This window comes from Ictalurus punctatus, chromosome 19, assembly GCF_001660625.3.
Source record: "Ictalurus punctatus breed USDA103 chromosome 19, Coco_2.0, whole genome shotgun sequence".
Classification (NCBI taxonomy): Eukaryota; Metazoa; Chordata; class Actinopteri; order Siluriformes; family Ictaluridae; genus Ictalurus; species Ictalurus punctatus.
This window is the reverse complement of record NC_030434.2, coordinates 12103631-12121637: the sequence shown is the minus strand read 5'-3', so window position 1 is coordinate 12121637 and position 18007 is coordinate 12103631. Positions and strand designations below refer to the sequence as shown.

The following is an 18007-nucleotide window of genomic DNA, read 5'->3' as shown; positions in this document are numbered from 1 at the left end:
CTTTTTTTTTTCACTAAATGAGATGCACTGTGCTCCTCTGTGGTTTGTGTACACAACCCTTTTTGAGCCTGAATGGCTATTTCAATCAGAGTGGAACTGATATCACTTTCAAATTACAAATGAGAAGAGTGCATTTTATCATTCCAGTCCAACCATGATAATACAGGTCAGATCAAAGCTGTCTTTCAGGGGGACACAGAAACAAGGAGAAGGATCTCTGAAGCAAGGCTTTGTACATCCTCTGAATGCTCGAGTGAAGAGGCAGCAGAATGATATCATCGGCCTCTACCTGTGCCAAACACGGTGAGAACAACAATGCAAAACCATTACCTGGAGGACAAACTGTTATTTCAACACTTGAGATACATAAAAACTAAATGTAATGCTGAGAACTCTGTTTAGTGACAAATGCTATATTTGTATTGTACAGAAGAGGGCTGTTATATTTTAAGTTTCTTGACACTTTCCTGGGGTATATCGCAAAATTTATTTTTTTAAAAAAAAAAAAAAAAAAAAAAAAAAAAACCTTGTGCTTAATATAATTGCTATATGTTCTATCCATCCATTTTCTGTAGCACTTATCCTACACAGAGTCGCAGGGAGCCTGGAGCCTAGCCCATGGGACTCAGAGCACAGGGCAGGGGACACCCTGGATGGGGTGCCAATCCATCACAGTGCACAATCACACACACACACAATCACACACAGATTCACACACTACAGACAATTTAGAGATGCCAATCAGCCTACAATGCATGTCTTTGGACTAGGGAAGGAAACCAGATAACCCGGAGGAAACCCCCGAGGCACACGAAGAACATGCAAGCTCCGCTCACACAGGGCGGAGGTATAAATCGTACCCCCAACCCTGGAGGTGAATGTAAACACACAAAGAACTTGCATCTAGTCTCTAAGCTTGAGATTCAGAACTGCACAGACACCCACATTGCTATTTTGTCAGTTAGACTAAATGATGACACAGAATATCGAACAACAGAGGTTTTGGATTGAACAAGAGAGGTTTTGCTCTAGACCTCCACAAGCAATTTCACATTCACTTGGCTGTAGTGAATGCTGAGAATTGTACACCCTGTCCAACACGTCCTCAGAGATATTTTATGGAAAACAAAAGAACAATTAAACATGACTTCTGTCTCTCAGTGACCATGTTACAAAGAATGGACGGTGGAATTACACGTCAATTTCCCAACCATAAGTTGTGTACAAATTGCAAAGCAGAGAAGTCGGGTCAAGTTACATGTGACGTCTTCTGAGGTTTTTGTAAACAATTCTAATCAGAACATTTGTAAGCTGATAGTTTGTGTGTTAATTAAGCAGATAGTAATTAAGTATAGAAATAACTTATTATTACAATATGCCATGATAAGTAAATATGAAACAGTTATGCCCTTGTGGGCGGCTGTGACTCAGGTGGTAGAGCGGGTGGTAGAGCGGGTTGTCCACAAATTGTAGGGTTGGTGAGTCGATTCCTGGCCCACATGAATCCACATGCCGAAGTGTGCTTGGGCAAGACACTGAACCCAGAGTTGCTCCTGATGGCAAGTTAGCACCTTGCATGGCAGCTCTACTACCATTGGTGTGAATGTGTTTGTGAATGAGAACCAGTGTAAAGCACTTTGGAACCACTAACTGGTTAAAAAAGCACTATATAAGTGCAGACCATTTACCATTAGTCTAGTTTACACAAAGTTACAAAATGATGCTATTTTGATATAGTGTTTCTACTTCATATATACAACAGAAAGCTGATAGTCATTCTCTTAACAGGTCTCTTAACACTATTCTAACACTATAACTGAATCCTAGCACTGCCAAGCTAGTATCTTGTGACCTTCAGTGTCATGAAAATTGCATAAAGATACCGCAATGTACTCCACACTGACCGCTTATGCACTGCCAGTGAATGTGCTGATGTTTCTCTAAAGCTACACAGGACATGACTGGCAGAGGCATGTGTCAAAACAGGAATCAGCTTTTGATAATGATAGTGACTAAATACAATGAAATTTTACATTGAAAGACGAGTGTACCTACTGTAACTGCGCCCACAAATATTTCAATACTTTTCCTTGAAAAGCATGGGGAAGGCAGAGGATATTACACCTCTTTGACAGCACACACTTTGCATTTACTTTATTTACTGTAGTCTTAAACAAATGCGCTGAGGTAACAAATAAAGAGCTATTCTTATCGTCTCCTAGGTTACCCTAGGTTATTTCTATGGATTTTTTTCTATATGATGTTTTACGATCATCAAATGCAGCTTAAATGCATGTCACAAGAATACAACTTGAGTAAAACTTTTCACTCCATTTTTTAACTGTGCAACGTCACTACAAATGTACTGTATAATACCAAACTTTACTGTATATTCCTTCAGTTGAACATCCAATAAACCCACTAGCTTTTGCTGACCAAAACAAGCCAAACTAAGATCTGGTTTGCTGCAAGTTGGGTAGCAGTCCTAGCCCACACCTTACATAGAGGACATCAAGACACACAAGTTTCCCATAACTCCAAATATGATTACTCAGTTTTCTCACATTTACCATAACTGAAAGAATATGGTGATGGACGTCTGATGACTTGATTTTGACCCATGAATTTTTATCCTGCAAGTCCCTGGATTTGACCCCAGCTGATTCATACTGCCGTAGCAAAACACTAATGTCCCGCTGCTCCAGAGAGACTGCGGATGTAATTTTGGTTAGTGTAAGTGGTTTTGGATGAACCTCCAACTGGATGAATAAATGTAAAACCCACAGGCTTTCCAGGAAGCTTGAAAACTCTATTTAGGCCACTGATGTTATTTCTGACCGCAGCTTGCTCAGCCTGTACAGTAAGTAGGTTCTAACCATGAGCGGAGTTTGACATTTGAGCCCCGGAGTGAGGCTAATTGGACAAAATGCAAGTTCATAGTGTTTTCAGTTTCAATTTACTGCTCAGTGCCTGTCCAAAGCATCTAGAGTACCTTGTTAGATAACACATGGAATAAAGGGAAAGAGAAGCAGAAGGACGAAGAAAGAGAGCGAGAGAAAACAGCGAGAGAGAGATAGGCAGAGCGAGAGAGAGCGAGAGAGAGCTGCAACAATATTGTTTGTTACTGAGGATAAAATTAAATAACTAAGGGCCTATCTAATCTACAAGCAGATGCCTTTTTTTATATCCTGTGTAGATGTGGAGTGGCTGTTTAAAAATGCCTAGTGTCATAGCTATACCAATTGAAGTTTATCTATAATTGGCTGAATGAACGGTCGTGATACGTTAATACAAAAACAAGACCAAAAAAAATGTTTTAACAGGGCATGTTAAAAAATTAACAGTGTAGTATAGCTAACTAGCTAGCTAAGACCAAAATTTAATAATGAAGATTCTTAAAATTACAGTAAATATAATTGTCTAGTTAGCCAAGGCTTTGGATTTTCCTGTGGGATTTTACTGCTGAACGTTCACCAGCTCTTCCGTGAGCATCCATCCCTGGAGACATGTGGGTATGCAAGGGAGACCTAGCGAGACATTAGAAACCATCTTTTTATTGTTTATTAACACATTTACTTATGCTGTGGCTTTGAAAGTTTTGTACAGAAAATATAACTAGTTTGAAATTCATTTACACAACTATTACTGTCACTGCTGCTTGGGGGTCGGGGTCAGGCTCCCCCGGTCCATTATGAACTCTGCCCATGGTTCTGACTACTGTCCATATCCTTTATAGAGGTCTTAAGCATTCCCAGACTCTAGTCGTAAGAGTGTGCCAATGTGCTTGTGCTAGCTCTGAAGGTTACATTTCTTGTCATGTTAACCGTCAATGTTTTTGTTCCACTATGTCTTTCACTAGGGGAAGTGCACAAAAAATGAATGAATGCCATATTGTTAGGATTTGGAGCAAAAGAACTGTAACATTTGTCAATATATCGCAAACAGTACTCAAAATTTTTTATCCCAAACACTACACTATCTTTAACTATTTTATTTCACCTTGTGTCTCGGGTTAAAATGACCTGAACATTATCTCTGTGTTATAAATATACAGTAATATATACAATATGATCTATTCACCCTGAAGGGATGGGTATGACAATATCCAATAAATAATAAACAATAAATTTTCCATTAAATAACAAAAATAAAGGTATCATTGAATGTATTTTCTTTCTTTTAATTTGATTATTTCTAGCAGGATTTGTAGCATGTATCAAGACAATTATAGTGTCCCAAATGACATACTATACGCTATATACTTACACTATGCACTATACACTCTGCCATCTAGTGTGTGAATTTCACAAGGGTAGTATCGTCTCAAATGGCACACTTTCAGTATTGTACTAACCGGAAGTATATGCTGTTTCCCGGTCGAGGGCAAATTATGTCAAACGCACATAATGCAATGGCGCTAGCATTAGCGAAATAGCCAAACAGATAACAAAAATTAATTGGTACATTTGACTGTTTATGTTAATGTTTTCTTTTGAGCCCAACAAGACCACAGTCACCGGCAGACAGAGGCGTAATCGTCTCTGCAAGCGAATTTTTGCTTGTACAATTTAAAATCAATAATTAGGTTTAGCTGTGGCTATGACTGCTGTCAGTGTAAACATATTTTTTTCAACTTTATTTATGTACTTTAATGTTGTGAATTCTTTATATTTCCACATTTCTTGAGTTAATACTAATGTCTGGTGAAAATTTCATGTGAATAGCCTCACTGGAATTATATTTACTGAAAAAAATGTTGACATGTTCAATACTTATTTCCCCCACTGTATATATACATTTAGTAGCCAAATTCCCAGTTTTTCATGCACAGACACAGTGTTTGGACTATCGGTTGCCTGTTACTGGATTTCTCCAAATTTATTTGTGACCAGTTTCTCCCGGGAGCAAAGGCATTTATATTCTCATAGGACATCATGGTGATCTTGATGATGGTTCAGGCATCTGGAAGTCCAAGAAAGAAACCCTTGACACTGGTAGAACTCTGCATACTGTATTTGAAAGACTAGTGAGAAGGAAAAGGTGTTGTCAGCATGCTTTTCCATCTTTTAGTGGAAGCTTCTTTTTGCTTATATAGCTCAGCTTGATGTGAGATATGGTGTATGTATGGGGAATGTTCTGTCCGGTTCATGTGAGCGAGCTCTGATGCTGAATGTTTTGTGTTGTGCCAACAGTGGGATCATGACATTTGGAGAAATCTGATTGTATTTCATTTACCTCGATTTAGCCTATTGGTAAGAACTAAGAGAACTTTGTGGTGAATTTTCACACCTATATGACAAAGTCGTCATAGATATTGCTCTCTCTGTCTCTCACTTGTTAGTGTATCACCTCTCCCTGTCTCTCCCTCACATCTCTTTTACTAGCTCTTCCTTCTTCCCTTTCTTTTTGCGCCTCTATTATTCGATCTCTATGTTTGTGAGTCTCTTTCTCACCCTTGCTTTCTCACTTGCTTAGTGTCTATTTTTCTTTCTGCAACTCCCAATTCTCTCCCTCATCTATATTCTCTCTCTCTCTCTCTCTCTCTCTCTCTCTCTCTCTCTCTCTCTCTCTCTCTATCTCTCTCTCTCCCTTGAATATGTGACAACATGCCATACTGCATACCGGAACTCCATGTGGGATTTTCCTTCCTGTGGTTTTTCAGCTACAGCTGCAAATGTGTCTGAAATCCCAACAGATCCCTATAATTGCGTTTTTATAACTGATCCAAGGGTTTCCTTCTGTCTTTTTTTTAATGTCATAGTTCTTGGCTTGCTTGCTCATTGCTCGGGATATACTGTATATTTTACGATAATCACTTCTGTGCATTTCGGTCATTCATTCATTCACCTCGAGTAACCACTTTATATCTTGTTCATGGTTTTGGAGGATCTGGAGTCTATTCCTGAAACACTGGGTGTGAGAGGGGAATACACACTAGATAGGACAGCAGTCCACTGCAGTGCACCATACACATACATATTTGGTAAATGTGCAGTTTAGCATAGTGTAATCAGATAACCGAGAGGAAACATTAGGAAAACATGTAAAGCTCTGCACAGACATTAACTTAAGCTCAGGATTGAACCCAGTTCCCTGGAGATGTTAGTCATCACTTCACTGTGCCACCATGCCCCCGGATTCTGTTTATTCTCCTTGAAATTCTTATAGTACAAAGTGCTTGTTGATGGCTATTTGGTTCAGATAGTTGACTGACTAAAATGTCTATACATGAACTGTTAATTTTCCTACACAGAGCAGGCCTTAATGTAACAGCATATTTATTTTGCTTTCCACTTTATGTGCAAAAAAAAAAGCAGATGCAAATATTAACAAATATAACCAAATCATAAACTGCTTGGAGATATTATTGGATCTGTTTCTCCTGTCTTATTCAATAGTAGCACCACAGATAATGCTGTTAAGCTTACGTCTGCGTACATTAAAAGCCTACAATTAAGGAGCCTTTTTTTCCTCTGAGCGAACTTATATCATTTTACATTACTGATGTGCAACTGGTTTATGCATATAGTTCAATGCTGTATGTTGATGATTTACAGCACAAGATTTTACTATAGCTATATATTATTAGCTATGTATGTATATATATATATATGTGTGTGTGTGTGTGTGTGTGTACATATATGCATTTGTTTTAAAACTATTTAATAAAGAGAAATATTAGTTGAATGTGCCTATATTCAAATTATTTAACTTGATAGCTTTTTCTTCCTTTTTTTTTTGACCACAAACCTCCAAAAGACGTTTGGTGGATTAATATTAAATGTCAAAATAAATGTGACAAAGTATGACAAATTCCTTTTTTATATACAGTTGGGTGGCTTACAGCATAATTTATATATAAATTATATATAAATTATGCTGTAAGCTGTAAGCCTCTATCCCTCGCTTGTTTGGACAATAAATAAATAAATAAATAAATAAATAAATAAATAAATAAATAAACAATGCAGTCCTTGTGGAAATATGAAGCACTGTATGTTCTGTATGCTTTGACCCTGATTTTGACACTCTGACACTCAGTATAAACATTTTCCCTTCACATTTGTTTTGTGTGTATATATATATATATATATATATATATATATATATATATATATATATATATATATATATATATATAAAGTGCTGCAGTCCTGTTTTGATTCTCATATTAAGTTTGATTTTTTTTTAATAATGAAATATTCCTGTTTATTATATGTTTATAACATTCCAATAAAATTTATTTAGTTCCAATTGTCTATCATTTTTGAATATGTACACTATACTACCCAGCCGTAAATCCAGGATGTGTTCCCACTTCATGCAGCGTTCAGGGAATGGTCTGAGCAGAATAAAACGGATACTGAAGGTGAGTGAATGATTGAGAACTTACCTTCAACAGACAGGCCGATGCTGTGCAGGTGTGTGATGCTGGAGTAGTTTTTGCTGATTTCGTGTAGATATTGCTCCACCTGAGCCGTGTTGTGGTATCGAAACTCCAGAGCTTGGCCCAGTGGCACCACAAGAGAAAACCATAATAGCGATGACAGCAGCATGGCATCTGCTCTCTCCTACTCCTCCTGCACTCTCTTTCTATCTACAAAACCATACACCAAGAACAAAAACAGCACAATTCAGCACCAGAAATGTTGCCTGAGAAACTAAAATTAGACCATAAAGTCAGTGAACAAGATTTATAATGAGTTGCCGATCCAACCGGCGTATATAACGTTTTGTTTGTTTTGTTTAACCAATTTTACATTCATTTGGTAGAAACTTTCATCCAAAGTGAGTTGTGTTGCACAATCCAAAGAAAGCACAGAACCAAGAAGTTGTGGGTTAAAGTCTTTAACTAAGGACCCACAGATCGCTCTCGAGAAGTTCTGGGATGTGAGCTTTTAACCGTCTGAAGCAGGAACTTGGAAGGTTGCACTAGTTGTGGCTTGAAAATTCAACCAGTAGCCAAATAACTGGGTTTCTATAAAGAAATGAAGAAAAAGCTGCAGAGTTATACAGAAGCCGCTATCTGTTTGGTATCAATACCAAAGTTTATCACTACTAAATAGTCTTTTGCATCAAGAAATGAAAAAGACTGATGCTCAAATACTGAAGACGACCAAACTCAATTGATCAAAATCAAATTTCAAAAAATGAGAGGAAACAAATTGAATTAACAGACGTGAAGAAAAATATGTTGTACACCATAATGGCAGCTTTAAAGTGTAAACTGCTTAAATATGCTCATGCTGCCTTCAGGTCCCGTTTGAAATATTGGAAATACAAGACGAACGCACATGAACGCCAGCACAATGTCGTTTTTACAACTTTGCTATGAGCTTTCACAACAAAAAGTAATGGCATCCCACAACACGAATGACGTCTACAGCAGACAGTAAGACTTAAGTAGTAATTATTTATGTTAACTGTTCCGTTCTTTATTTTCTTTCAGTATGGCAGAATAAACTTCTCATCACTGATAATACAAACTTAAATAAATAAAACCAAAGACGATTTCTCACATTGCCTAATTTTTTTTCCACTCATGTCATCCAATCGAACACACACCACACTGTAATGACCACCTACAAACTCATAGGCACAAATGTCCGAGTTGGACTTGAAAGCAGCAATAAATATAAACTGAAGCCTATTAGACAAAATAATAATAATAATAATAATAATAATAATAATAATAATAATAATAATACGAAATATGAACAAGGCTAACTTTTTTTTTTTTAAAGAACTCCTAAAAGGAGAACAGATCAGTTCAGATCAGTACACTGAAAAAAAAGACATCTTAACAAACAAAGATATATTGAATAAAGGAAAAGTTAGGTAATATTTCTCATTATGAGAGTATTATGTAACAAATATAAGACCAATAAGCCTATTTCTAGACATATTTACTAGAATTCCAAGTTTTAAATGGTCTTGTATTAGCGGACATGTTTGTTTCAAGCTTGAACTGAGTACAAATATCTACAATTTGGAATAATCATCTAACGTTTGTTTCAAAACTATTTAATAAAGAGAAATATTAGTTGAATGTGCCTATATTCAAAATATTTAACTTGATAGCTTTTTCTTCTTTCTTTTTTTTTGACCACGAACCTCCAAAACACGTTTGGTGGATGAATATTAAATGTCAAAATAAATTTGACAAAGTATGACATTTTCAAATTCCGTTCCTTATATACAGTTGGGTGGCTTACAGCATTGTATATATATATATATATATATATATATATATATATATATATATATATATATATATATATATATATCCCTGGCTTGTTTGGTGGCTTGTTTGGACAATAGATAAATAAATATACAACGCAGTCCTTGTGGAAATATGAAGCACTGTACGTTCTGTATGCTTTGACCCTGATTTTGACACTCTGACACTCAGTATAAACATTCTCCCTTCACATTTGTTTTGTGTGGTGAAGAGTTACAACTGTACCCTACACGATCTGATCCATGCCCAGGATTTCACAGTTTTTATTCCTTTATTGAATAAAGCTAAAATGATCAAACTCCCGTTCACGTTCCCACACATTGGCCCCGTCCCAAACCGCACACTGTCGCACTAAATACTTCTAAATACATTCAAAACTGCATAGTTCTATGAATGTTTGGGAAGCAGACAGCTCTGGTGCAGTGATGGTGTGTAGTGAGGCACTGCTCAGCAGATATTAGTCTGAACCGTGTGGCTGTTGAAATTCTGCGCATCAGGCGGCAGAAATAAGCAGAAATGAACTGCTCGAATTACCCCAGGAGGTAAATTACCCCAGATAAATATGCACGAAGGATTAAATGCAGGTTCATAGACTATATTTCTACATACCTGACTGGTCTTATTTGTCCAGGTAATGTTTTAGAGTCCTATTCACCTCGCGAGTCTTCCTCCAAGAGAACAAGTGACTGCGCGTCATTACGCAGCTGCTTTCCGAGCTCCGTGTGTGCGTGTGTGTGTGTGTGTGGCATTGACGTGTGTGTGTGTGTGTGTGTGTGTGTGTGTGTGTGTGTGTGTGTGGCATTGAGTATCAAATAAACCACCCATTCACATTTCTGTACAGGCTACCGTAAACCTCTCGCGCGGTCAGTTCCGACAAGTCCTCCCCGACACCGATCAGTCATATTGTGGAAAGCCAAAGGGTTCATACATGCCTCCAAAAAAGTGCGTTGTAGGGTCAGAGGATCATGATACAGCACCCCTGGACTAGAAAGGGTTACTTAAGGCAGGGGTTCCCAAACGTTTCCAGGGAAAGGCCCCCCAAAAGGCATTAACATTTGACCAAGGCCACCCTTTTGCAAGATGTCTTTAAAACACATTAAAACTACAGACTTCTGAATATATCCCCCATTTTTTATTAATAATTACATCTTACATCTTTACATTACATTAGGAACTGATTGTGTGTGTGTGTGTGTGTGTGTGTGTGTGTGTGTGTGTGTGTGTGTATGTGTGTGTGTGTGGTTGTCTGAGAGTGAGAAAGAGAAAATCATGTATTTATTTATTTATTTTTCACACCAAATTGTTGAGGCCCCCCGGGCGCCCCCTGGCGGCCCCCACTTTGAAAACCACAGACTTAAGGCCCCATCTCAAGGCCTTAAGCCGAGTACACACTTTGCGATTTTTTAATACTACTTTTTAATACTACAATTTAATACTAAATTGTGTGTTGCAATTTGTTTACATATGCGTCATAATAGGCAGAGAGGACTTTTATCCGACTGAGACTCACCAAAAGTTATTTGCGTGGCGTGGGGACGTAGTGACGTGGGGCGTTAATCGATCTGTGTTCTATAACATGTAAAATGGGAACATGAAAGCAGCTCATGTAAACACCTTAATCAGAATATTGTCTTATTCAGAATAAGGTCAATAATTAGATACTGCTGTCCACGTAAACATAGTCAGGGACAGTACATTACATTTTGGATTGGAAAATGGATACCTCTATGTTCTACAAACATGCCCCCTTTTTGAAAGCCACACAAGTAGTCATTTGGCTGATGCAGTGATGAGTGTAACGACAGAGTGGAAGTTAGAGAGATCTAACATCACCATCCCGGTTACCACAGGCAATGCACAGAACATGGTGTATGCAATCAAAGAAGCAGCTGGACTAGATGTCACAGATTGGATGCTTTTAGACTTTTAGCTGTCTGAAACTCACCACAAGTTACGTGCGGTCAAGCATGGGTGAGTCCCGGCTGTCAAAGTTAGCACTGCTCTGCATTGAAAGGGAATGTGACATTGACAAAGACAAAACCTTTGCTCCGCCCCTGGTCCTTTGCTTGTCAGACTGTACGAACATGATCCCCACTGTAAGCCATGTTACACTGTAGGATCTCAATTGTCATTAATGTCGAACTGTATGAAAAATCGTCAAGACGCGAAAAACAGACACACGCAAGAAGACTCGTATGGAGTAGGAGAAGCCACACTACAGGACTGTGCCTCAAATCTTCTGATACTGCCAGAATTTAATCGGAGGAAAAATTTGATCACAACGGCCGTTAATCAGCAGTCGGGGAACATGTCAAACTAGTGATCAAAGACTACAGATTTTGTCCTAGGATTATAGGAATGTTTTAGGATTCTCAAAATTTGTTTAACACGACCAAATCGTGGCCAAAACCGTACAGTGTGAACCCGACTTTTCTCAAGGGCCTAACAGTGACAGCTTGACAATGCTGGGGCTTGAACCCCCAACCTTCTGATCAGTAACCCAGAGCCTTAAGTGTTCATCCACCACAAAAATACCACAAATCTTTGTACATAACAATGCAACAAAGCATCATTTTTTATAGAATAGGCCTATAGGTTAAAACAAAGTCTTGCACTATGGAGTGTATAAAATTCTCTATTTATTGGCAGATAATTTGATTACTATACAAACAGTTTAGGGTGCCGCAGGTAGAGGTTCTGCCTCACAGCTCCAGGGTGTCTGGTTCAATCCTGAGCTCAGGTTACTGTCTGTGCAGACACACACACACACACACACACACACACACACACACACACACACACACACACACACACACACACACACACACACACACACACACTCTCACTCGCCATGGGGTTTTCAGTCCTTGCTCCCAGTTTTCCTCTGGACCCACTGCACTGCTTGCCAGGATAAAGCAGGTACTAAAGATGAGTGAAAGAATAAAAAAAAGTTTTAAAAAGGTATTATATTAACCTTTGTGTGTGAGGCCTACTTCTGTAGTTTTGCGGAAAATGTCAATGATTTACATTCTGTCAATAACTTAGCAAAAAGCTTAGGAAGCCAGCCAAATAAGTCCAAGCCTAAAACTGGTCATGTGTTTTAAACTGAAACCTGATATATAATACCATCACGGACTGCTACAAACTCAGCTTCTTGGTTGCTGCAGTTACTGAGCACAATAATCAACACAAGATACATAGAAAGTTATAGAACTACATATACCTCAATTTGAATGAGTAACATGAATGGAACGGTGGTGCAGCTGCTAGTTTTGCTGGCTCTCTCATACATTGCTGTTTTGTAGGTGTTACTTTGATATGTGATTGACTGACATTTTGACATTTCCCAGGCTTTCAGAAGCAATTAAACTGGAGAGCTGTGAGAAGAAGTTCGGACGGGTTCAAACAAATCAAACATTTAGAACACAGCAAAAAAGAACTGTTTTGCTGCACTGGCAGTTCCTTTTTAATAGATATTATTTTCTGCTTAAGTTTTTTCCTGCCATCCTGGGGACTGGGGACCCTGCTCCGCCACTCCAGATAAATTAGGTCTCATTAATATACACGGTAAGAAAAAAAAAAAACGTCACCCACTGTCTGACATGCATTTGCATCTAAAAACTGGCGATGCATCTATAATGTATGTTTTGGTGAAGAAAACAAAGCGTGAAATAAATCGACACAGCTCGACTAATGCATCCCTGCATGCCTCTGTAAATAGATACATTCTGCCTGTATCTCACGTGGGTCAGAGAATAGATATCCAATCAACTGTACTGTACGTAAATCAGCTGATGACATCACAGTTCTGTACGTGTTGATGTGTTGTAGTTTAAAATGGCAAGCGGCGGAGACAGGCCGTTGATAGAGCTGCACCCTGCATCATATACTGTACACTAAGTCTCCTGTCTGAGAACATTTTGGGTTTGCAATCAATCAAACAACAGCGATGGTCATTAAATGTTGACAGAACAGTCGCTGTTTGTAGACATTGGTTGATGCAAGTGCCATTTGCTCACGGCAACTCATCTAACATCATCTATGCCGTCATCACCCGGGTATTAATAGTGCGCATTTGCAGGTGATGCAGAAACAGCAAGTAGAGATGCTAGATATAGTATCTGTTCAAAAACGAACACATGACATCCCAACTCAATGATACACCATTTATGACATGATGGAGCGATATCTGGAGCAGCAGCATGCCATCTACTCTGCCCCAAGGACAAAAATGATAAGAATAATGTCAAGGACATTGCAGTGTTGTCTGAGAGTGAACTGAAACTGGCAGAGGAAATGAATCATGTGCTTAAACCCCTCAAGCCAATTACAACCCTCTTGAGCACTTGAGCTCCTTCTGTGTCAATGGTCCTCCCTCTAAGGACAATGATTCTAAAATCCATAGCACCTGCAGATGATGACTGTCCAAGGCATACTCTGCCTTGCCTGGACACAACCTTGTGCCTGAACATTTACAGAGAGATTGTGGAACAGCAGGCTTTTTTTTTAAATCTCATCAAGTAATATATTGTCTTGGGCTTTGAAATTTATTTTTGCCAAACCATGAGGAATTTGAACCGTTTTCCTGCTTCCAACAAATCGATTTCGAGAACTGACTGTTCACTTGCTGCCAAATATACCCCACCCATTGACATGTGCCATTGTAATAATGAGATAATCAATGTTGTTCACTTCACCTGTCAGTGGTTTATGTTATTGCTGATCAGCATTGATATTATATACAAGTAGAGTTGGGAGGGTAAATTTAAAAATGTATTCCATTACAGTTATAAATCACTTTATATCAGTTAAAAATGCAATCAGTAACGTAATTCAAGTATCACAATATGAAAGTAAAGTAATCTGATTATTTCGGGATCACTTCAAGGTCACATGTAAGGTCAAGAGAAAAGCAATGTGGTCTACAATACTTTTATTTAGAGCTTATTTTAGAGCTTAAAAACATGTGTCAAATAAATAAATAAATAAATAAATAAATAAATGTTCACTGTCCTTGATGCAGGTTAACATTACATCACAAAAGCTAGGGTGATCATATTCTGTTATATATTCTATTCTATTATATATATATATATATATATATAAATTGTTTACACTCTGCTCACATTTGACATTTTTTCCTACATTCTTTTGAATGTCCATAGAATAAAATAAAATATCAGATGCGACGAGTGTACCTAATGCACAGAAATGTGATAACATGAAATAAAAAATGACCTTATACAGTGGGGGAAATAAGTATTGAATGCGTCAACATTACTTTCTGTAAATATATTTCCAATGAGGTTATTCACATGAAATTTTCACCAGACATCAGTATTAACTCAAGAAATCCAGAAATATAAAGAATTCACAGCTTTAAAATCCATAAATAATGTTATGTGTAATAAAGTGGAATGACACGCTAAGTATGAAGAAATTAATCGGCCGCAGTATTCAGGTGTGATTTTGGCCCATTCTTCTAAACACACTGTCTTTAAACCTTGATCAATCGGATTCAAGTCAGGTGATTGACTGGGCCAATCTAACACCTTGATTTTTTTTTCTCTGAAACCAATCGAGAGTTTCCTTTGCTGTATGCTTTGGATCGTTGTCCTGCTGGAAGGTCCACCCACGTCTCATCTTCACCATCCTGGTGGATGGCAGCAGATTCTTCTCAAGAATCTCCCGGTAAAGGGCTCCATTCATCATTTCTTTAATTATATGAAGTCTGCCAATACCATGTGATGAAAAACAGCCCCACACCATGATGCTTCCACCTCCAAACTTCACCATTTCTTCTCCAAACATGGTGTGTAATGACAGCCAAAAAGTTCAAGTTACTCTCGTTTGACCAGACTACACGCTCCCAGTATTTTGTAGGCTTGTCCAAATGAGTTGTAGTAAACTTTAAACGAGCTTCAACATGCCTTTTCTTTAGTAAAGGAGTCTTGCAAGGTGAGCGTGAGCAGTGGAGTGCATTTCCTATTGTTTTCTCTGTGACAATGACACCTGTTGCCTCCAAGTGTTTCTGGAGCTCTTTCCGAGTGGTCCTTGGCTCTTGGGCTACTCTTCTGACTATTCTTCTGACTCCCTGGTAAGAAATCTTGTGAGGAGCTTCTGTGCTTGGCCCATTGATGATGGAGTGATGTTGCTTCCACTTGTGGATAATGGCCCCAATGGTGCTTACTGGAGGATTCATAAGTTTTAAAATATGTCTGTATCCTATTCCATCAGTATGTTTTGCAACAATAAGGTTCCAAAGGTCTTGGGACAGCTCTTAGCTTTTACCCCTCATGAGATGTTAAAGCCGAATCCCTGACATTATCTGGAATTTAGAAATCCCGTCTGGACGCTTTTTAAGGTCTAAAAAAGAGGACATGTCCTGGAAAAAGAGGATGTATGGTCACCCTAACAAAACCATTTCAGAGAACAAATTGTGTTCATTTCTACAAAATTAACTTTGTGCAAAATGTTATGTCATGTGAGCCACGACTGGCAAGAAAGAACCAGAACTATAATCAAGCAACCGTCTATATTGTGTTATGTCAAAAGTTAAATTTCTTTGGTTTTAAATGTAAAAAAAATTGTAATCCTGATAGCATTCCCATTTTTACCAAATGTACCTGTCATCTGATTACTTTGTTTTTTGACATAACTGTAATGGATTACAGTTACCAGTTTTTTGTATTCTGATTATGTATCACCGTTACATGTATTCAGTTACTCCCCAAGCCAGTATACAGTATATCCATCCATCCATCTTCTGTACTGCTAATCCTACACAGGGTCGAGGGGTGCCTGGAGCCTATCCTAGGGGACTCAGGGCACAAGGCAGGAGACACCCTAGATGGGGTGCCAACCCATCACAGGTCCCAATCGCACACGCACATTCACACACTACGGACAATTAATTAAAAAGTAAGAAGATGGAGAAAAGTGTAACAGAAAAAATGACAAAAAAGTAATAAAAAGTGTCCCACCGCATGCATAATGAGGGCATTATGCTCAGAGGGCATAGTATGTATATCCGAATATGTATTATTTTAAACTATATGATATAAAATATAAATATTGCAATTAGAAATAATAAAATTTATGTCCTCCCTCAGAAGAGTCCAACCATTGCAATACCAATAAAAAGATCTCACACTGGAAACACCATGCATCAAAGCAGGAGCTTTTGGAGAAGAGATTGTTCTTATATATAACTTCATTCATTACTAAACATCACTCCATGCTGATTGAGACACACAAACCACCCCCTTTGCCCCCTGAGGGAGAGATACCATCACACACAGCAAGCGCCTGTCTGTGCAAGTTCATACACAGGGTGTGTGTGTGTGTTAGTTATGGAGCTTTAAACATAGACAAGACTTTAAGTGGTTTTATGAAGTACGTGCTCAGCAGACAGTGTTTTACAACAACAATGGGACATTACACTCCATCTCTAGAAATTTACATTAAATAGAATCAAAACCAAGAATCAGTTGAGCAACTTAAACTCTAGAATCAGTTGAGTAACTCTAAAACTAAATATGAAAGTCAATACTCATCTTCTGAGTATGTGTGTTTCTGTCTAGATGTGTCTTTTTCCTCACTTGTCTAGGTAATTTATGATCCTTGTTCTTTTGGTTACATGTTAAGTCTTTTTCATCTTGCACAACAGAATAATTTGGAGTGTGACTGACTTGGGTACTTTTTTCACATTTTGAAATCGGAAAATGATTAAACTTCTGCACATGGGTAATGTTATTTATTCAAGCAAAAACGTTATCCAGTGCCAACTGGGCCTGTCTGAAACTGTATTTGCCTCCGTAGTTACTAATTACGCAAATCTATGAAACTGCATTCATAATGGGGTTCAGCTGGACTAGACACAACCAGGCCTGATTACTGCAAACCCTGTTCAATCAAATCAACACTGTGCCAAAGTTGAAAGAAATTCCAGAAATGATGAGGAAGAAGGTGACTTGAAATACATCAGTCTGGGAAGGGTTACAAAGCTATTTCAAAGGCTCTGGGACTCCAAAGAACCACAGTGAGAGTCATTATCTCCAAATGGAAAAACTCACAGCACAGTAGTGAACCTTCCCAGAAGTGGCAGACCTTCCAAAATTCCTCCAAGAGCACAACAACTACTCATCCAGGAAGTCACAAAAGATCCAAGGACAACATCAAAGTACCTACAGGCCTCTCTTGCATCAATAAAGGTCACTGTTCATGACTTCACTATCAGAAAGACACTGGGCAAAAATGGCTTCCATGGAAGAGTGGTGAGGTGAAAACCACTGCTAACCCAGAAGAACATTAAGGCTCATCTGAATTTTGCCAAACCACACCTTGATGATCCTCAAACCTTTTGGGAGAATGTTCTGTGGACTGATGAGTTGAAAGTGGAACTGTTTGGAAGACAGGGGTCCTGTTACATCTGGAGTAAACCAAACACAAAATTCCACAAAAAGAACGTCATATCTACAGTCAAGCATGGTGGTGGAAGTGTGATGGTGTGGGGATGTTTTCAGGGCCTGAACAACTTGCAATAACTGATGGAAACATGAATTCTGATCTCTACCAGAAAATCCTAAAGGAGAATGTCCGGTCTTCAGTCTGTAATTTGAAACTCAAGTGCAACAGGATTATGCACCAATATGTAAATAGTTCAGCCAATTTTTATTTGATTCCTTATTGCTTACCACCCTATAGAAAGACATGTATCCCTCATATATGTGCCACAGTTCAAGACAATTAGACGTACAGTTCACG

General features: G+C 38.3%; 1 protein-coding gene across 3 annotated transcripts in view; it reads right to left on the bottom strand.

The window, feature by feature from the left end:
- The window catches only part of cpm (carboxypeptidase M), a 40671-nt gene extending 30584 nt beyond the window's left edge, over window positions 1-10087 (bottom strand). The window contains exons 1-2 of one of the 3 annotated variants that reach the window (XM_053688181.1): window positions 9851-10087; window positions 7394-7597 (exon numbers count right to left, since the gene is read on the bottom strand). In XM_053688181.1, coding sequence (XP_053544156.1) covers window positions 7394-7561 — 168 coding nt within the window. In that variant the 5' untranslated portion in view covers window positions 7562-7597; window positions 9851-10087. Of the gene's footprint in view, window positions 1-7393; window positions 7598-9850 lie in introns of those variants that run through there. The other 2 variants (XM_017494637.3, XM_017494638.3) reach the window with 2 other exon arrangements.
- Window positions 10088-18007: the final 7920 nt, after the last annotated feature.